At 32.1% G+C, this 23,465-nt stretch overlaps 1 protein-coding gene across 1 annotated transcript; it reads right to left on the minus strand.

The window, feature by feature from the left end:
* Window positions 1-899: 899 nt before the first annotated feature.
* LOC144843205 (uncharacterized) lies at window positions 900-21,792 on the minus strand. The gene is made up of 22 exons (XM_078699984.1): window positions 21,662-21,792; window positions 19,972-20,062; window positions 19,378-19,488; window positions 18,963-19,064; window positions 18,092-18,205; window positions 17,373-17,475; window positions 16,458-16,617; window positions 15,230-15,333; window positions 14,779-14,997; window positions 14,206-14,381; window positions 13,440-13,529; window positions 12,125-12,289; window positions 11,025-11,270; window positions 10,442-10,627; window positions 9,668-9,832; window positions 9,244-9,525; window positions 8,877-8,957; window positions 5,194-5,404; window positions 4,539-4,577; window positions 3,217-3,510; window positions 2,390-2,698; window positions 900-2,110 (listed from the first exon to the last, which is right to left on the minus strand). Exons 1-22 carry the CDS (start codon window positions 21,691-21,693, stop codon window positions 1,824-1,826), a joined length of 3,567 nt encoding a protein of 1,188 aa, XP_078556110.1. The 5' UTR covers window positions 21,694-21,792; the 3' UTR covers window positions 900-1,823.
* Between the last annotated feature and the right edge of the window lie 1,673 nt (window positions 21,793-23,465).

Here is a 23,465-nt window from a genome sequence, read left to right on the forward strand (position 1 = left end):
CTGTGTTTACACATTGTCAATTTAGCTCAGTTAGTCAGCTCTATCTATATGACATCATCATATTATTATATAGGCTATTATTATAATGACAAAAAGATTTGTGTTTTTCAAAACCGCTGTGTATCATTATTTTTACATCACTTATACTTTAAAACTGTAAACTTTGCTTCAATTTTCATTTCAAAACGTCAAACAGGAACAGTTTTTTTCCAGAACCGTAAAATATTAGTTTAAGTATTACTATTAGTATTAGCAGAGGAAAATGCTGTTAAGCTTTAATAAGCCCTTGGATATTAATCAATTTACCCTAAACAAGTCCTAATTAGTGGAAATGTCCCGTTTGCTCTCTGACTTGACTATGTGCGTTTAGAATTACAGAAATGCATGCGCATCGTGACATTTTGTATGTATTGAATTTACTCAAAATACGTATGATGTTCACTTTGAAAAATGAAGTATTGGGATTGTACCAAACCATAGAGGGTGCTATAATTGAATTAAACATAGAGAGCGTTATTACAAAATCTTGTAATCATATAGAGATTGGCTAGAGAGCGAACAATATTTATCGCAGTTCAAAAAGTGATTGTTCACGGCTACTGTAGGGTCCAACAATATGACAAAGCCCTGATGTATTTAACAAATTATTAATTTCATTGCCATTTAAAACAATTTCTATATAAAATGTTATGATTTAGGTGTTCATCATAATACTCCAGGTTATTGTTTTTTATTATTATACAATATGTGTTTTGACATATTTACAGCAGCCATATTCAAGATTCACGCCCTGTTGCCATTTATAATTTCACTGCCAGGAGTTCACCCTCTAGCCAATCCATATACCTCAATGATAGTACAGTAAACAATTATGTATAGGCTCTCCAGTTTTGTCACATACTTTACATCTATTTATTTATAACAAAAAAATACATTATTTTATATATTTTTTTAAAAAACGTAACAAAATACTGTGCTAATTGGCCATATAATCAATATTTAAATTTCAGAATTGTATACCGTATTTATTCAAATAAAGCCCCGCTTTGAATAATATAAATAAAACGCCCCTATTCAAATAAATACGGTATATAATTTTTTATTATTATTTTAGACATCTTTCACCATTATTCTATAAGCATGAATTTTGGTTTAAAACCACTCATAGCACACTATATAATACAATACAAAATAAATATAATTGCAAACTGGGAAAAACCAACAATGCTGTGGGTAAAGAAGGATAGATCTCAATAGACATAAATAATTTAAAAGCAATATCAATAATAGCATAAACACAATACACTATCTTTTAAAACTGGGTAAATAAAGATATTCCTAAATGCAAGGACATTTTTCATATAGAGCATCTTGCCAAACAGTGTGCGTACAAAGAACCCTTATATCATTATTTGGCAATTCATCATTGAACTGGGAAATACAGACCTTTAACACGGCACACAATAATCTGCTCGGTCAATTAATGTTAAATCTGGTGGAGTAAACTGATTAAAGTATCCAAACAGGCCCAAAACGGTCATTTTGATACTCCATGTATCTGGACTGACCGGAATTGTAGCAGGAATATGAAAAACTACATTAAAAACCATTACAGAGGGGTTGTCAACATAACCAGAATTTGTACTGGCAGGCTTTACATTTTTATTTACAATTACCTGAGTGTGGGGTGTGTTGGAAGTATCAGGGAGATACTCATGCCATTTGAGCATAATGAGGTTATTATCAAAAGTGTACTCGGTTTTAAACTAGTGTACATTTGAAAGGGCAGGTATATTTTCTAGTACAATGTATTGTCACTAATTTTAAGCATCTCTATTTCTCTCAGCTGCTTCTAGTTTTTCAACAATGTCCATTTTCCCCTCAGCTTTCAACGCTTCTTTTACTTTTTCAACCTGGTTCACATCAGATGTCTGCCTGTTTCGCCATCTTACAAGTGATTCAATTGTTTGTTCCACAATTTCACCTGGAAATTTCACCTCAATCTGTGCTAATTGTGCATCCTCAATACCAAGACATCTAAGAAAGCTTTTCCAATCTTTCCCCATCATCTCGGAAATCAATAAGAAGTCCGAATCTGATAAATTCGACCCTGCGGAAGTACAAAAAAAATCTTTGCAATCCATAAGTACAGTATTTTCAGGCATAGACAGGTTATTAAATCAAGACCTAAAATAAATGTTAACTTTCCGCAATGTGTTACGGATTGTGTGTGTACACATCAGAAACTATAAAGGGAATAAAAAGCCACACTTACTGTACATTACCATCAAAGAACTTGACACATTAAATATTATTCATTTTTGTACTTACTTTTTTTTAATATTAAATATTATTTTTGTTATAATGTAATGACATAATGATACTGTACCTTGTGTTGAATGGTCTTCAGTTACAGCCTCCAAAGCAACATCATAGTTGTAGTCATGCCTTTTACACAAGCGCTCAGCTAAGGAAATGTCTTCATGTATTAAAGCATTGATCATGGTTGGTATTTGGTTTGCTGGTTGGCGTTGTCTCCAACTATCCAGAGCATTCATCATTCTGTCTTTTAAATTTCTGTGAAGGTCTGCGATGTCATTAAGATCAGTCCATTTAGCTCCAAGTCGCAGGGTTAGTCTTCTCCATCTTGTGCCTAAATTCTCACAGATGAATAGTAGGTCTTGATCATCAAAATTGGCTAAACAAGAGAAAAGAAATAGACATATTATATACAAGTGAAAAAATGAAATGGGAGTCACTAAAGAAAAATATTAAGAAGATAAAGGGAATGCAAGTGAAGACAAGAAAAATAAACAATACAAGCAAAATATGTGAGTGAAAACCATAATGTAAAGAGGGAAGAAAAATGCAATTGCATGAAGAAAATTCTGAGTGAATACAATTTATAATGCGAGTATAAAAGCAATGCAAATGTTGGGCTTAATCTACAAATGAACCAGGAAAAGGAACAACAAAAAACATCAGAATTTTGTTCTTTAAGGTGAATGAGATGTATTTTTCTAGTAAAATTTGAGGGCTGAAATACTTACATATCAATTTTACTGCCTGAAATATGATTAAAATTGGTTCTCAAAATTAACTAGTAATACACAAAAGGCAATGTTGAAGGCACATACTGTAGAGATGGTGGAGATGGAATTGAGGACACCAATATCATTCATACAGCACATGCATGTCATTTATTATATAGTATACCTGAATTTTTTACGATAACTTGAGGATTTGAGTCATATCCAGTATCATTCTGATATCTACTGGCAAGATCCTTTAACCCATGTTGGTTTAAAGCATTGCACAATACTGCAATTTGATTGTCTCCACTTTCTTTAGATCTCCATTGCTTTAGCATATATTCTGCCTTAGCGATTTGCCTTTCATAACCTAAACTGTTCAATTTAGACCATTTATGCCCAAGACGAACACCAAGTATTTTCCAGCAAAGTCCAATTTCCTCGGATACTTGTGCAATGATGATGTCATCCACATAACCTTTGAGAAACAACAAGCTACAGTTTAAACAAGAAATATTTCTTACAAAAAACATTTTTAATCATTGTTCTTTCTTCAGATATAATGATTAATGATATCAATTATTTTAACAATCAATAGTACACATTTTGTGTAAATATAGTCTGGCCTACTGTACAAAACAAAAATAAAATCATAAACTAAACTACAGTATATGTACATATTCCAGGGTAGGAGCATTAACTCCCTTAATGACCCGACCCACATACTAGTATAGGCCTACTACCTACTAGGGATAACGATGCAACATTAACAGTTAATAGCATACATTGCCTGTTAATATTTTGTATCAATATTAAAATAAAGAAAGAATTATAACAATCTGAACAAAAAAACATCGCCGGAAATAATCGTTTTTAGCCACGAACAAAGTAAATAAATTGCGCCCTCAGTAGGCAATTGTATGAAATTACGGTTTTTAGTATATATATTTTGTATATCAACATTGTAAAATTCAATTAAATATGATATTACATGTTTATTAAATAAAAAACAGTGTTTGTTTAACCTCATTCGAAGAATTTCAATACATTATTTTCCCGACGTGCCAGGACATGAAGTCCTCAGAGACAATGTGACTTCACAGCACACATGAGAAAATTCTTCCGTAGTGTGTTGAATCGCGTCAACCAATCGAAGGGTGAGAATCCAAAACCGTTCAACCGTGAGCCCTCATAGACTCTCTTTTCCCAGACGGTTTTTGGGTCCAGCAGCTTGGACCTATAAATTAGTTGAGTTTACAAAATTCCGAAAATGTCAGCCTTAGATATATAGCTTTCGCGTTGATAAAGCTTCTTATTGATTATGCCCTCTGGGGATTTAGCTGGCTAAAGCCGCGGCGCGAAAAAATGAAGAGCACATACAAAGAAATATATAACATAAAACTTCAGCTGCGTTTTCTTTTATTGTTTGCTATGAATCATTACTCTGTGATGTAATGATCTTAGTAATAATACAGTATTACTACAGTATATATTGAAACTTCTTACCATTAGGTTTGTGAATTTCAAGTTGAGACTGCGGAAAAGCTATAAAGATAAATACATTAGATATTATTTTATACCATGGACAAACGAACACAAGGATATGAATCAGCTTTAGATCAAATTTCTTTTGATGACAGAGCATGGGACCGCCCACAATGTTACAAAATAATCAAGGGCTTACCGACGCATGTTCCATTAAGACGACATGTGTCTTTCAACATGGGACAGTTAGTGACATATCGCAACTGGCCAGCCAATCCTAGATCAGAAATGCCAGTTTGGATTCGATTAGACCCGGTGATCGGTCTTGACATTGATGTCAAATAACCAATAGCCAATCACCAAGCACTAAGGCATGTATTTAAAACAATTCCACTGCACACCACTGCACACGGTAAAGACATACATGGTCAAGACATACATGGTCAAGACATACATGGTCAAGACATACATGGTCAAGACATACATGGTCAAGACATACATGGTCAAGACATACATGGTCAAGACATACATGGTCAAGACATACATGGTCAAGACATACATGGTCAAGACATACATGGTCAAGACATACATGGTAAAGACATACATGGTCAAATGCATTTATTTAAATATTCTATAGATTAACGTAACTTTTAGTAAATATTAAAATAACATTAACCTTGTGATGGTACAGTCTCGCCAAACAATTTACGATATCGTGTCACTTCCATCCCTTTGCTTCCACAAGGGAGCACATCTTTGTCGAACTTGCGAACAACATGCATATGGGCATCGTTACTACATACACAAGGGATGTACATTTTTAATTCAACACCTCGTGCACCTCTTGGGCTGAAAACTTGTAATTCTGTTTCAAGGAAACGTAGAACCTAGAAAACAATTATAAACCAATCATACACTTTTTTAAACTGTTAGTTTTGGTGGTAGAACAAGTCTTCTCGGATAAGAACTATAAACCGTAGGTCCAGTACACACAAAATGCTTGTGTGCAGATGAAACATGGTACTATTGTAGCTCACAGCCACTGTCCTGGACAAAATCGTGCCATAGATAGATAGATAGATAGATAGAAATTATTCTGGATATTCATTCAATATTTGTACATTGTTCTTCCTTGAAGTCCAGTTAACACTTACAAATTACAAATATAAACAATAAAAATGGAAAATTATGAAAACGTTTTTAAAGACTACAATATCACAAGAAGCAAGAGAAAAATACAGTTAGATCAAATTTTTAAACGATTGCAAAGTTAATGAATTTATAGAGCTGCGAATATCTGGTGAAAGATTATTCCAGAGTTTGACTGAGCGGTATTGAAATGTTCTTTTACCAGAATCATTATGCCATTTTGGTAAGACTAAAGTGTTTTTCGATTTGCTTCTTGTATTTAAATTGTGATAATTATCAATAAAATCATAAAAATCAATTAGGTAATCGGGAACAGTACCTGTTAAACATTTAAAGGTCATTATAAGAATATTATGGTCCCATCGTTGATTTATATGTTTCCAATTGAGTGATGTCATGAGATCATCAACAGGTGTTCTAATATCAGCATATAGGATAATTCTGGCAAGTCTATTTAACAATATTTGGAGTGAGTTAAGGTGCGCTGATGAACAGTTGGACCAAACGGGACTACAATAATCAAAAAATGGTAAAACTAAGGCATTTGCTAAGAGCTTAAGAGAAAAATTTGGAATGAAACTTCTTAATCTACGTATAACACCAATACGTTGGGAAATCTTTGAGCAAAAATTCTCAATATGTTTTCCCCACGTAAAAAATGTATCAAACGTGATTCCTAAATACTTAAAACTATCGACCCTATCTACAATGTTATCATTAATTAAACAAGAAATATTACAAAAGTTTGGAAAATTATGTTTGGAACTAAATAGCATGAATTTGGTTTTCTTAACGTTAATTGTTAGTTTGTTTGTTTTAAACCATTTTGATATATTAGCAACATTTTTATCAATAATAGATTGTAATTCGATAGGATCAGAGCCAGAACAAAGGACATTAGTGTCATCAGCAAACATTGCACATTTTGAATTAGTAGTTATAATTTCTGGTAAGGAATTTACATAAATAATAAATAGAAGTGGCCCAAGGATGGATCCTTGAGGCACACCAATAGTAACATCTTTAGGTTCAGATAATTTTGAGTTAATTTTAACAATCTGTGACCTTCCAGAAAGGTATGTTGAGAACCAGTTCAGTGTAGTACCTCTGATTTCATATTGTTCAAGTTTAATTAATAGAAGTTTATGGTCAACTGTGTCGAAAGCCTTTTTTAAATCAAGAAAAATGGCAGCAGTGACTTTGCCATTGTTAAGATTATTAAGCACGTATTCAGAAACATCAATAAGTGCAGTATTAGTAGAGTGAAAATTTCTAAATCCTGATTGGCATTGAGTTATAATATTGTTATATGTTAGATATTCATAAAGTTGATCGTAAACAAATCGTTCAATGATTTTTGATAAAATAGGTAGGACAGAAATTGGTCTATAGTTTTCTGTATTAGATCTGTCCCCATCTTTAAAAATTGGGGTAACTTTAGCAACTTTCCAGGCTGATGGAAATGTCGCTGTGGTTAATGATAAATTTACAATGTGAGTAAGTGAGTGGCAGATAATAGGAGAGGCAAGTTTAAGTAACTTTAAATCAAGATTATCAATACCAGAAGCTTTGTTGTTTTGAAAAGCGTTTATATGATCAAAAACTACTTCTGGTGCAATCAAATCAAAAGAAAATTTACTGTTAAAAGAAGTGTCATTAGTATTGTTAGAATCACTGACAATTTTACATGCTAAAGACTCTCCAATAGAAGAAAAATAACAGTTAATTTTGTTAGCTATTTTAATGTGTCATCAGAGACAACTTCATTCTCAGTTATAAGAGAGTTAATTGATTGTTTTTTATCATCATGTATAATACTTTTAATAGTTTTCCAAATCATTTTGGGGTTTTTAACATTTTCATTAATTGCAGTAGAACAACATTTCTTTTTAAGGTGACGATTCATGTTGTTAGCTTTATTTCTGAATTGTTTAGCTTTTGCCCAATCAGCAGGGTCATTTGTTTTATGAGCTTTAGAAAAGAAGTAGTCTCGGTCTTTACTTAATCTAAGATATTCTGGAGTGATCCATTCAGGCATAGAGTTCTTAATACGCTTAATTTTGAATGGAGCATGGATATCACACGCTTCTTTAAAGAGGTTTGTCCAAATTTTTAAAGCTTCATCTGTATTAGTTGATTGAAACACTAAGTTCCAATTTAAATTTCTTATTGTTTCAGTAAATTTATGTTCATTGAATTTCCTATTAAAGATCTAATATTTATAGTTTTTGGTTCAGATTTCATTTTTTGGTTTTTCCGAACAATATAAATGAGTGAATGGTCACTTATTCCAATACTCCTAGTACCATAATTTGTATACTTATTTGGATTTGATACAAAAATTAAATCCAAAATTGTTTGAGTTGAGTCAGTGATTCGTGTTGGTTGATCTATTAGTTGTGATAGACCACTATGGTTAGAAAGTTTGTTAATTTTTGACTGGTTACATTTTTTCTTGATATCAAGGTTTAAATCACCCATAATTATCGTATCATTATATGAGGATGAATAAGATTGTAATAAATTATCAAGGTTTTCAAGGTACTCAGCCTTAGCACTGGGGGGCCTATAAACAGTCCCAATAATAAATGGTTTATTATGAGGTAAGTGAAATTCAATCCAAAGGCTTTCCACATTGTTGGCTTCAAATAAAGAAATTTGTTTATGTGCTATCTTATCATTAACATAACAAAGGATACCACCACCCTCCTTATGCTTTCTGCCATAGTTGGCAGAACCAACATGACGTGAGGAGAAGCATGTGGTTGAAAAGTGTAACAGCTCATTGAGACGACATTGTTTGTGGAATGCGCTATATTAATTACATTACAATTGAGGATTTATTGACTATGGATGCTGATTGATGGATAATTTGGTAGATGACTGGTGATGATTGATAATTGGTTATGATTTATGGTGACTGATGATGAGACTGATGATTTTATTTCATTTTATTATTTATTTGGTCTCTTTCAATATTTACATTTAACAAAAACAAAACTGAGTTGGGGAGACCAGGGTCAACCTAAGTGAACACTGTAGCAGAGCCAATTGACCCAGATGACAGATGATTGACAATGAATGATGGATGATGATTCAAAAGGTTTTTTTTCTTGTTTGGCACGTTATTGGCTAATGGTTTTTCTCTTGGGCTGTATGCAATTTTTTTTAAATAAATAAATAAAAGATTGGTTAATGATGCTAGCATACCTCTTGACATAAACTAGGTAGCGGTTCATCATCCTCTGTAGGTCTATCAGTGTTGATGATCTCTCTCCTTGCTATTGTTGTCTGCAACATAAAAATAGCAAAAGAAAGATGTTTTCACTAAACAACATATCACAAATGATTATGACTTTTATTTAAGTTAAGTTAGTCATGTCATGTAAATTGACAAACCACTCAAACTGTACTGTACTGTATGCCCAAACTTTGGACCTGTAGGTAAATTTATTCAAGATCTCTTAGTTTTAATGTAGGGGGTAATAACAGTTGCTGGCATATCATACAGGGTAACACTTCATAATCTACAGGATAAACATATCTATCTAGTACTAATGTGAATTATGAAGTATACCTGGAACATACGGCGGTGTTTGATGGTAACTACATCTAGAATGACATGATGATGCTCATCGACATCTAATTCTACATGCTCGAACGATAGTTCAGGTTGAATATCTTCCATCTGGAACTTTTCAATGAACTTAGTAGCTGCACGCTGAAAAAAATCATCTGGAAGATAGCCAGCAAAACCATGAAAAAGCGAAATTGTACCTTTCCCATTATGGAAAATTGGTTTCCTATCAATGTGTTCTGGCTTCAAACGTGAAAGCACATAGAAAATCCGGCCATCATTCTTTAAAGTAAAAGAGAAAGCAACATGTTATTTTAGCTGCAGCTATACTGCTGTTGTCAGTGGAATCTTCATTCAACAAGATGTTGTTTTAAGAGGTTTGACATGCGAGGTGCAAAAACTAAAGCAACTTGAAATACAGTACCTTTGTACTCTTTTTTTCACACACTAAACCAAACTTCTGCATTAGTGATACAAAGAAGTTAAATGTTTCTTCGGAATCACAGAAATTCTTCCACAAATCCTTCAACAGCCGTTCCATTAATATACCAGAGTTGAGGTTTCTCCAATCATTTTTAAAAATTGGATTCTAATAAAAAAAAAAAATCCATTTCAATTGTATAAGAGTATATCTAGATTGCAAAACTATTAAAAATACTTGTTTTAAGCTTTTATTGTAACACACCAAATAGATTTTTGTCATTTGATTGTACATTCATTTTTGTTACACAGTGAGTGAGCAACCATGAACATGAAAAGAGGCTAGACTGACTGATCATATTCAATCAACCTGTAGTGAGCACCGCACATAATTGTTCTACTCTGTCAAAAATTGGAGTGCTGCTATTTCGAATGGTTTAGGCCTTGGGCTAGCTTTTTGTTAAAGTAGGTGTGTTATAAAACAAATAATGAATGTTATATTCATACAAATAATTTCGTTCAGTAAAAGATGAAAATTCACCTTATGAAATTATTTATACCATTTCACTCATAAACATTCATTATTTGTATAATTTAGCAAAATAAAAGCTATAGGCCTACTTTTTTTACACAAATCTCAGATAAAAATGGAATTTAATGGATTAATTAATTTTATCTATATTTTTATAAGTACATTTTTTATAAAACATTTAAAAATGTAGTTATATTCAAAATTCTGTACACAGTAGCAAATCATTTATAAACAACATGTGCTAACCTGAAGCTTAGCATCTATAACTGTGATGATTGTTTTGAACATATCTACCAGTCGCATCAAGTCTAAAACCACTAGATGTTTTAAGCATTCGTTATCAGGATAATAAAGAATTTCACCGATATCATGTAAATACTCAAGAAGCACCCTGAAATTACGTTCTCCAAGGCGGACAACTAAATCAATGATCTAAAATTAAAAGACATTTTATTTTAAAATGTTTTCAGTGTTGTCAGATTTAAAGAACCAACCCACTTTCACTAAATACAAAACAAAGATGTATGTTCTCCATTGCAGTTGAACTAAGACCTTGCAGAACAAAATCCAAATTGTATTATATTCCACTTCCCCAGATTAAACGTAACAAATTTCTAAAATGTCTTAAGCTCTATCTACACTATCAAACTACAAAAAAAGTGTGATGTGCCCAAATATGGTAGTGATATGGCATCATCATGCCCATATATGGGCATTTTTTTGTCATAAAGTTTGAAAGTGTAGACATAGCTTTATTGTCTACAGCCCCCACCCCTCCACCCCACAAAAATTCACAAATGAATGTTTTAAAAAGATTCTGGTGTCTAACCTCTGAAGTTGGTAGATATATGTTATCCTTTTTTAATAATTGGATCTCCTTCTGGACTCGCAGCCATTTAATTGGCATAGGACGGATCATTTTTTTGGCAATCTCCAATATTTGCTTTATGATGCTAGAGGCATTGTTATTCCCAAATGGTAAACTATTTTCAATGGCAAAAATAGTTGAAAGCACGATTGCCTCATATGGTTTGCCTTCCAGCGATTGTTGAACTTTATTTGATATCTCTTCAAACTGCAAGAACAATACCATGAAATGAAGATATTATGTGGCAACTACGAATTACACTGTAAAAGTTTACCCAAAACCATGGCCGAGAATCTCGCGATGTTTTTCTGAGAATGTAGTAAAGTGATTTTCAGTCAAATTGTATTTGAATTATTCATTTTGTATTGGTTATTTTAAATAAAGCTTTTAATAATACAGGTTATGGCCTGGGTCTTATCACTAGGACGCCATCCTTCAGTCAGAAAATTAAGGATCTCGGCTAGGCCTAAGCTACACACTTAGCCTGACTTAAGCCCTGTGTACTACCACCGGCCTAGCAGTGGAATAGCTCCACGGATGAGCGCTACTATAGAGATTACAAGGTCAGATCCCAAGGTCATTACGTTCACTGGCACGTTAACGTAAATGTCCACTTAATCTAAAAGTTCTTATATTTGTTGACGAGAACATGACTACAACCCATGTGTCACTAAAAGTTCTTATTACTTCTTGAGTGAGTAAGCCTACTCCAGCGCTATGCATTTGGTGAGGGAGAAGTTGTAACTGTAGTAAAAATTAATCGAACATGGTATTTATGATGGCAACAAACAATGACCTTGTGCTGTTTGTTCCTTGTTTTTTAAGCGTTCAATATTACATTTAGATAGGCATAAAAAGCATCTTTTTAACTGAAATTTTGTTTTTATTTCCCATTTTTTGTGAGAAAAAAAATGTTAGGGAAATAACAAAATAAAAATATGGTAGCTTCTCCCAATTGTTCATACAGCTTATATTGTACAATTTTTAAATTTAAAAACCACCCTGCCACAATATATAAAATGTTTATATATTTGCCATTTTTTACTTTACATATACTACACCTTTTGTTTCCTTTCCCCATTATTCTCTCCGAGGCTGTTTAAATGTGTACCTATCAGTAACACATGTGGATTATCCTCTCCTCCACCTTTACTCTGTGTATACACTGAACGAATCCAGAAATGAATGAACTGTAAATTTGTCATTCTATGTGAATATAGTGTATCCTAGATTTTTTTTAATTAAATAAATGAGCATATCATTAGTAAACAAACTATAAAACATGACAAGTAATGGTTGAGAAAAATACAATTCTAGGGTTGTTCTATACAAATTACAATTTGAAATTCACACTAAAATACAATTTGGGAAAAACATAACTTTGATTGATTATGAAAGAGTGTATTGTAAAATATGTAAATAAACAATGTATAGAAACTTTTCAAATTCTTCTGAATGTATTAAAACATGTGAAATTTTTAATCACAGAGCAAGTATTTAATCCATAATTATGTTTGTATGAATAGAGTATCACGGTGCTGACATTACAATACCATGTGACATCTCAACAGACCAAGCGTTCAATGACACTTTTACGGTCTTGCGATTCAATGGTAAACAGGCATTGTACTCCTGATTTTACTTCATTTTCAACCGAGCGTTACTGCCAACTTTTTATTACTTTACGAAACTTTTAGCTTGTAAATAAAAGTTTGTCACATAAGGTACACCAGATATTTAGTTAGAGGTATGTTTTCGTCATTTTTAATGTTTTATTTGTAGATTGCTGATGCTTATTAATATTATAGCCACGCAAAGAATTTGTACTCGGACATGGATTTAGGTGCTAACTATTCATTCACTATCAGAGTTTTGACCACCATTGTACTATAATTTCCTCGTCTACATGAAAAAACAATAAAATCGTCCAAAATAATTAGAATGTTGCTAAAATTATGTTTTTCGATGTAGTAGCTAGGCCATTCTAGCCCCGCTGTACGTACGCTGCCCACTGTGCCAGCCTGTCAAATCATGCAATATTTAATCTAAAACTAAAATGTTAAAAATTACGAAAACATACCTTTTTTAACTAAATATCTGATGTAGCTTAAGTGTAAAATAAGGAAGATATTGAAGTAATGTTCGGTTGAAAATTGAAGTACAATGCCTGTTTACCATTGAATTGCAAGACCGGGAAAAAAGTAATTGAACACTTGGGTAATAATGGATGTCACATGGTATTGTGACGTCAGAACGTGATACTCTATAGTTCTATATGGTTGTCCTGGAAACATAGCAGTTCATTTTCAACCAAGGTTGTGAATCGAGTTGTAACAAACAGAAAAAAATAAATATAGATAAGATTTTTTTTCTTACAGTTGTTGGATCCCTGATATTTGCTAGAGCATCTAGATCTGCCATCAGGTTGAATACAACACACACCACAGCACTAGTTATCATGAAAATCTATTGAACAAATGGATAACATCTTTTAATAATTATATAAAATATAAATGTTAAAGGTTTTTATTCTGTTCCTCAAAACTGGAAACTGAGGAAATTTGGATTGGCCCTCCATGGACCCATGGCAGCCAACAGAATGAATGTTCTGCCTATTGTGGGTCAAGTGTGTGATGTTTATCACATTATCACTTATAGCAAAATCAGTTAAAAATTACTATATTAATAAATATAGGTTCTACTGGCCCATAGTAGAGCAAAGGGTTCCAATCCATTTTGAATGTAGTAAATCAGTGACCAAGAAACAAAACACAGTATGAAGATGTTGCTTTAAACACATTTTATGGGTTGGGGAAATATTTTTCTGCACCAATTCCCATGTCTCATTCTCATCTGGTTAACATTATCATTATTCTTGATGGGAGGATAATTTTTAGTTTCAATTTTTTTTGTATGCATTCATTTATAATTTACTATGTAAAGAAGGTTAAGGACTGATCCCTTGTTTAGCTTTAACTACATTGCCCAATCTTGTCAATAATTTTAAATTTTCTGGTAGAGTTTCTAAAATGCATTTTGAAATAGTAGGAAAGAATTTGGGACACAACTCAGCATTTTTCAGAGATTTTGGTTTCAGTACAGTTGACTCATATAGGTATAATAGTATAGTATCAGGAATTACCCGGTGTATCACATGATACATAGGTTGGCCTCCAAAGTCCAAGACATTCATAACAAATGGTTTGCCATCAGTATGCGAGTTGATTTCCTTTTCTCTTCTAAAGTCAGTCACTTTCTTCACAACTATTTCTGATATGTCTTCAGGAATGTCCTCATTTTGTGGTATCTGCTGTTCTCCTTTAATTAGAAATTTATTGCAATCAAAAATTGAAAATTACCAGGTATAAGTAGTTCAACGACATTGTTTCTACCTGTAGTAGTATAAAATATTGGTTTTTAGTTGTATATGAACAAAAGAAAATTCAATTGGGCATATTTATTGTTTTCATTTTTCTTTTGGTGTTCAGTAAATTCTAATTTTTAAAAATTGTGTACATTTACATATTGATCTAAAAAGATATAGGTATCTATTGTCCTCAAGTTTTACTGCAATTTGAGGAAATTTGGATTAAGCCCTCTACAGTTCATTAACGTGCACCATATGTACAGAGGACCAACGGCTTTACGTCCCATACAATAGGATACAATCAGTATGGTACAGATACACCAATTAACCCATTATAATAGTATTTACCTTCCATTTCCAAAACTTTCTTTTTTCGTTTTGGCAATCTAAATGAGTGTCTGATTGAAGTGAACCTTCTTTTTATTTTTGACCATTTGCTTGATTCATCTACAGTTTGTTCATCTTTGGTTTCGAGCTTTGCTGCGGCATTTTCTTCTTCCTGTTCTCCACTCTTCAACATCTGTTTTGCCACTGCTTCTGCGACAGCATTCTCATAAACATTAGAAGCTTCATTTGAGGAAAAGAGAAATTATATTATTATTATTATTAATATACTTATTAAATGATTAATGAATGTAATGAATGAATTAAGGTTCTCAAAGTTTTAATCCTTTTACTCTTGCAGGCCAGATAGGGAATTGCAAGGTTATTTTTCATTTTCATATTTATTTTGTAGCAGTAGTATTCTTATGAACTATATACAGAAACTAATTACTATATAATAGGGTGTCATCCTTACAATCATTTTGTGAAGTTTCTTCCCATAAAGTTTCATCATCAGGATCATGAGTGCAAACCTTTGTTGTTGCCATGGCATCCGTTATTTCTTCTTCTTGATTGAACCTATGAAAAATGAAAATACTATTCAGGTTTTAAACTATAAAAAAATAGTGATCAAACAATGTTCAGATGTATGAGGCCTATGCATTGAAAGGTATTAGAGCTGTTTTTAAAAACAATTGTATACATAACATACAGTATATAAAGACCTAAAATAATTGATTGGCATGGTAAGTTTAACAAGACCCAAAATTTTTATTTAACCTAAGGTCAAACAAACGCTTATATGGTTGAAATGTCATGAACTTTGCTATTTAAATGTTTATATTTACATATAAGAGTCGCTATCCAATCGAATTTGAACAAAACCATGAAAGCCCCAGTAGTATAATTAATTTAAGGTTCCAGGTTCAAATCTTGGTTGAGGCGAATTTTTCTCATTCTCACAGGGTTGCTCGTCTCTATCGTTTCAAATTTAATTAATTAATTAATTTTCAGTATATCACCGGTTAGTAATATATTATTGGAAATTGTCTGTTTCAGCCCAACACAATATTTCTTTTAAAATATATTTTGGTACATATATATATGATGTATAAGGAAGTATATTAGTTTTGTAAGTGTACAATATTGATTGAACTAGGAAGGTTTATGCATAAATTAATTACGATAAGTGACACTCAACTGAGTTCTATACCAAAGGTCGACTAGATTAGTGTATGTTGATACAAAGGTTACATTTCAAAGCAGAAGGAAAATTGTGGTTGAATTGAAAATCAAAAAACATTTACTTTAAAATAAGTAATATGTATTCAATTCTAATTGTTTCCCAATTATTGCAATACCTGTACTTTATGTGATTACTTTTAAATTATTTTTACCTAACAATATTTTAAAACTTAATAATATTATTAGATTTAGCATAGAAAAACACAAATTATATTTAGTTTCAATAAAACATTGGAACCCTTCTCAAATAATTCTTTCTATCAAACTACAGTCAATCAAGCTAGTCTGATCAGTCACTATTTATCAGTATTTCTACGAATGGATGACTAGTTGGGAGCAGGAACGCTAGTTGACCTAATCCAGTACTGTTTGAATTTGACAATGTAAAATTACCTCAACCACCTAAAATTCTTAATAACTTCAGTACACAACAATTATTAGTAATAATAATTGCTTACGGTTTTCTTAATAAAGAATTTATGACCGAAGTTTTTCCAACTCTCTCAAGACCAATAACAACGATTCTTCCTTCATTAACCTCTGTTTGTCCTTCAGCAAGCGCGTCTCTAAATGCTTTCAATGCTTCTGGTCCTCGTGCCAATATTTCGGCTGGAATTCCTGGAAACACAAATAATTGTTATCTCATTTGTTAATTTCTAAATATATAAATGCTATCCATCATTGTTTTATTTTTTTTTTTGCAATTACCCTGTCTGATATTAAGTTTTTTTTTTTTCATTGTAAATTAATAAGTTAAATAATTAACTTAATTACAATATCAAATTTTTATTTCAAGTACTATGGAACGTATGTAATTGCATACAAAGTACGCAAAATTGTCATTTGACCTTAAATTATGGGAAATCTCCAACAAAACATAATAATTATGGACAAATCAACAACCTACACCACGAAAAAGCCTGATTCCAGGGTTCCCCTGATCGTGCGAACATCAAAACGAAGTGAGTTGACATTTCTTTTTTATGTCGCACCAAGCAACATACAACAATGTCAAGTCGCATGCACACACAGAAACATGTGTGTGTGCATCCGGAGAATGACTGCTTGACGTGTTGTGCAAAGACTACTGAAATAAATTATAGCAAGTTCAGCACACTCATTTAGGTCAGTGACAAGCTTCTTTTATTGTATACATGTTGAGAAATTATTCATTGAAGCTAAAACTGATTCTGCAAAAGACTGTCTTTATTTGAGGTTTATTAGAACATGGAGCTCTACTTTTTTTATGTTGCACCAAGCAACATACAACACTGTTAAGTTGCGCAAAGACTACATTCATTGTGTCATTTATTCTAATATTTTTCTGAAAGGAATAAAATAAAAAAATTTCGCTTAGTATCAAATAAACTCACTACGTAGAATTTGCAACAGCTCCTTTTTTTGTTCTTCTTTATTTTCATCTTCATATCTATTACACTTATTCCGCATATATAAATCTGTTGGAGTTTCACCCTCCTACAACATAAAAAGTAAGTTATTAAAATAAACAGTAAAAGTAAAATTAGTAACATCACCAAGAGACAGAGAGCCAGACCGCTGTTTACGCGACTGTTCAAGCTTTTCTTGGTTCTTTTGAGCATTGCTGGGACACGAGGCCTTAAGTGTTGCAAAACCAAGGCCGACCATGCGCAGCCAGGCCCGCATGTACATATCTTGTCCACAAACTATGAGGTAATTTGTAAACCATTTGATTGGTCAGTTTTAACAATCATAACGTTGAATTTAAACGATTGCAAATTTTAACGATTTTTAGCATTTAATTTTACCATTTTCCTGTAAAATTCAACACAACTCATCACAACTTAACGTCGACTGGAAAACAGGCTTAATGTTTGAATAGGGCACCGCATACATGGAATGTAGATCACTTTTTGCGTCATACTAATCTACGACCGGTACAACCGGTACCATCCAATAGGGTTTATTATGATATGAAATGCCAATTATATGCTATTACATCATATTTAATGTTATTTTGATATTTAATTGTTTGTAATTGTAAAAAAAAAAATGCCGAAGAGTGACAGTTCGCTAACTACAGATTGTAAACTAGTTATATTTAAAAACATACATTGTTCTTTATGTTGATATCTGCTCCACATTTCAATAGAGCTATTGCTCCATCATGGTGGACTGCGAACGTCTTGTTTTTCTGCAACAGCAAATGAAGTGGTGTATCACCTCGCTGAAATACAATAATATTTTAATATCATATGGTTACTTTACTTTTTTGTCATACATACTATTACATCATTCAATGTGCCATCATTGGATTCCAGCTCTTTGATTGGTTGCCAAGAATCAAATCAATGTGGAAAGATTTAACAAAAAAACTCTATTCTAGTCTTTTTATGGAGTACAAACAATTACACAATAACCTGCACAATACCCTAGCTAAAGATGTTCAATTTATTGTAAATTCTAGTTTAAAATGTAGAAGTTTAGAATTAAGTAATACTAGTTTGTAAAAGTACACAATGACTCTTTAGAAAGATATATTGTCCCCCTAAAAAAATATTTTTTTAAATTTTTTTGTTGAATATGTTATTTTAATGTCACATAATAGTTATTCACTCTCACAAAAAATTGGGTCTGAAAAAAATTTATTTACCTGAGAAAAATGTAATTTAAAGCAAAAAATGGTCAAATTGTCTGGAAGACAATGAGTTTTTGGGTAATTTAACTGTTTATTTTGTCTTTTTATAGGTGAAATAATTTTTTCCCCCGTTTTTTTTCTTATGGAAGTGAACAACTTCATTAAAACTGCAAAATGGCCTATTCAAAGTCCGATTTTAAAAATCTTTATTTTTCATGATTTTGGGGGACAATACATCTTTAATAATGAAAAGTTGAAATCTATGCCTTGTTTTTGCTAAAGTAAAATAATTTCCCAGATCAGAAATATAGTAATGTAAAGATCAACATTTTGTTCAAAAACATACCATGTCTTTTAAGTTAACATATTGTGATGATAAACTTAATGTCTGTCGTAATGCCTCTATATATCCAAAGCGAGCCAACTGATGTAAAGTAGTTCGAACCATCTACAATAAACAATTAAAATTAATGGTTTCTTTAATGCATACATTTTCATAAATACAGTAGTCAGATGTAGAGTGTTCACATTTTCAGGGGAATGCAAGATGGGTGAGCTAACATATGATATAGTAGTCAAAATGAGATATCAAAATTAGTTCATAATTTCATTTTATGCTGTCAAAAAGAGGAGAAAGTGTTGTAAGCACAACCTCCTAGTTCCGAAAAGTCTCTGAAAAAGAATACATAAAATGATAAAGTAGCTTAATATCTATTTTTGTTTTTATAGGTTAAATAAAGTACAAGAATACAGTAACACACTGCTTGTTCTATGTCATCCACAGCTGCTTTGTCAACATATTTAAAAATATCCAAAATAACATCTTCTGGAGCACCACCCAGTATAATTCGATTGATTATTACAACTTCATTCTGTGAAAAAAAAAGATAATTCTATTTAATATTACCATTCGGCCTGATGACGACCTGGATGGGTTGTGAAAGGTAAGTTCAGTTTGTCAGATGTATCATACACCTTGTTCTATCTGGATGAATGATAATGTTTATATCACCATACATAATTATACTAACAGTAAACATACAAGAGTAGCATAGGGTGGACACTCCGTATTTCGAGAATCAAAAACACCCAGGTTTCTGACAGTAGGCCTACGAAGTTAATAATAGGAAGCTTTTGATTTGAGACAGCCAACGACCAAACTATGTCATGTTAATTCATTGTGCGCACATACAGAGATATTGCGACGCATGACCTCGCTCCTAACCTCCACACGTTTGATGGTTTCTAGGTTCGGACGACGACTGGCGACACAACTATTGACCTGACCTAGATTGGTCGTCAGTCGTCACAAATTGAGAAGACCCTATTTAAAATATACACAATTATTAACATACGTATTTCTCATTTATAAGGTTTGGTTTATCTTTAACAATCTGTTTGACTATATCCCACTGTTGTTCTTTTATTTCTTTTACCAATTGGTCTCTGCAAAATATACAAAAAAAAGATATATTTCAGCAATGTACATTATTTAAAGAAAATATATTTCTGGTTTGAGGGCCTGTATCACCCACTAACATAACAATCAACTACTAATGTAACGTTTATTAACCAATAATGTAACAAACTTCAATGTCAATGACAATGTCTGCATATTCAACAATACTTACATTGTTTAACTATGGACATGTATTAAATACCCCAGGCCAAAGGTTAACAATTAAGAAATTAAAAAAACAGAAGGATGGACAGTCTGACAGATATTTTCATATACATGAAACTAGGTTCAATGTCAATAAAGTAAGAACATAAATCCAACCTTCATGTGGAAACTTAAAGACCAATGTGTCTTGCAGTTGTTAAAAAATTAGAATTGACAAATGGACAGACACTATGACAATTTTTTCTAAGAAAAAACAGACTAAATTTAACAAAGTCCACAATTTAAAGATGTATTGTCCCTTTGACTAATTCCAAAAAAATAAAAAATAAAAGATTTTAAAAAAAAGTGGGTCATTTTGAAGTACCATAATAGTTATTAACTTTCACCAAAAATTAGTGGAAAAAAAATCATTTAACTGAAATACAGACGTTTTTTTGTTCAAAAAATAACTTTGACTTCCAGTCAAAGTTTTCGATCAAAACATATCTCATAATGCAACGCACTTGTTTGTATACTCTGTATGCATAATCATAAAACTTTCTCGCGATTTGTAAAATACCTTCTCAACCGTGACGAGTTGTAAACAATCCTAATTAGCATCATGCATAATGCATACTTGTGGTTTGAAATCTTTGTTTACTTTTGCTCGCGATGATTTTCCAGACGAAATGTAATAAAATTAATTTACCTGTTAATTACGTAAACTTGTTGTTTTTGGCTCGAATTTTCGAGAAAAACTTTAATATTACTTTGATATTGCCAATTTCAATTTAGAATATTTTGACCTTCATTTGTTGTGTTTCAAGGGACAATACATCTTTAACTTTATGTTAACAATAAAATAAGAATTAAAGGATGGACAGACTGACAGGCAGACAAAAGTGCCATTTGTCATAGACAAACACACACGATTTAAAAACTGTAATATTAAAAGTCAAAGATTTCCAACTTTCCTAAATATCTCAACATTTTATACTGCTGAACTGTTATACGACACGCGTTTAGCCTAGTGGTTTTTAACTGTTTTAACTGTTGACATTATTATAATTAATATTAGTGGTACATTGTGTTACATTGTCATTTATAGTGGTTGATTTTTGTTACGTTAGTGGTTAATGTTTACGTCATTAGTGGTTCACTATCATATCTCTAGGCCTATGTATGGTAACAGGACATGGCTTATAGGCTCAATCATCATCAATCAACAATTCATAATAATTTTGTTGGCGCGGCTGTTTGTTTGTCCACGCTGGGGGTTTTCCCCCAGCCATGCCAGCAGAGTTCATGAGCAGTGTAGCCGGCCTTTCCGATGAAAGCTAGGCCTAGCTAGCTATTATTATGGATATAATGACGATCCTAGGACAGGCCTAATATTATATATTTACTTCCTGATAGAAAGTAAAAGATTTTACTGTACTTACACCTTATTCGGCAAACCTGAGGCTGATGCCATGTTGTTTTTTTGTTATTTTAAAATACAGTAGGCCTAGGCTAGACTTCGCACATCAGGTCACGTACGTTGATTGAGAATAGAGAATCTTCTCGAGATAAGAAATTCAAGAGTCATATATATGGCTCTGAGAAATTCTGTGTGCGCGCGCCCTCTCTCCCCTCCCATCTCTTCTCTAGTAGATCTCCTCCTCTCCTCCGCGCGCCGCCACAGCATTGCTGATTATTAGTCGCTCATTGGTCGAAAGTTTGTTATATTATAGTTATAGTTATTTACGAAAGCCCATTAATGCCATTTTAAGTATATGTTTTTCGAACGTAATCCGATCTAATCTGTTCAAACGAATTAGTAATCCGTTCAAACGAATTGCAACATATACAACAAGTGCCATTTAAAGTATATGTTGTAATTCGTTTGAACGGATTACTAATCCGTTCAAACGAATTACTAATTTGTTTAAACGGATTACTAATTTGTTCAAACGGATTACTAATCCGTTCAAACGAATTACTAATTTGTTTAAACGAATTACTAATTTGTTCAAACGAATTACTAATTTGTTTAAACGGATTACTATTTCGTTCAAACGAATTAATAATTTGTTTAAACGGATTACTAATCTGTTTGAACGAATTAGTAATTCGTTTGAACGGATTAATAATCCGTTTAAACAAATTACTAATTAGTAATTCGTTTGAACGGATTAATAATCCGTTTAAACAAATTACTAATTCGTTTGAACGAATTAGTAATCCGTTAGAACGAATTAGTAATTCGTTTGAACAAATTAGTAATCCGTTTAAACAAATTACTAATCCGTTTGAACGGATTCCTAAATCGTTTAAACAAATTATTAATCTGTTTAAACAAATTAGTAATTCGTTTGAACGGATTAGTAATCCGTTCAAACGAATTACAACATATACTTTAAATGGCACTTGTTGTATATGTTGCAATTGGTTTGAACGGAATACTAATTCGTTTGAACAGATTACTAATCCGTTCAAACGAATTACTAATTTGTTTAAACAGATTAATAATCTGTTCAAACGAATTAGGAATCCGTCCAAACGGATTAGTAATTTGTTTAAACGGATTACTAATTTGTTTAAACGAATTACTAATTCGTTCAAACGAATTAGTAATCCGTTTAAATAAATTATTAATTTGTTTAAACAAATTACTAATTTTGTTTGAATGAATTAGTAATCCGTTTATTAATTCGTTTAAACAAATTAGTAATCCGTTTAAACAAATTAGTAATTCGTTTGAACGAATTAGTAATTCGTTTAAACAAATTAGTAATCCGTTTAAACAAATTAGTAATTCGTTTGAACGGATTAGTAATCCGTTTAAACGAATTACAACATATACTTTAAATGGCACTTGTTGTATATGTTGCAATTCGTTTGAACGGATTACTAATTCGTTTGAACAGATTATTAATCCGTTCAAACGAATTACTAATTCGTTAGAACGGATTACGTTTGAAAAACATATACTTAAAATGGCATTAATGGGCTTTCGTAGTTATTCATTCATTCATTCAATCTTTTATTTCGGAATCTCATCAAGCATTGACTCTCACATGTTTCCACAGCCATCAAAAAAATTATCGGTCATCATTACCAAATAACTAAGTGCCCAATCACAACGAAATAGTTTGTGCTTCAGGTCAAAGGTTAAAACATATCGCATTATCCAATAACTATCTGATTTAAATGAGATAAGTATCGGTTAATTTTTCTCAAGCGGAATTAGATTGGTTAATTATG

Source organism: Antedon bifida, chromosome 5 (genome assembly GCF_963402885.1).
Source record: "Antedon bifida chromosome 5, ecAntBifi1.1, whole genome shotgun sequence".
Classification (NCBI taxonomy): domain Eukaryota; kingdom Metazoa; phylum Echinodermata; class Crinoidea; order Comatulida; family Antedonidae; genus Antedon; species Antedon bifida.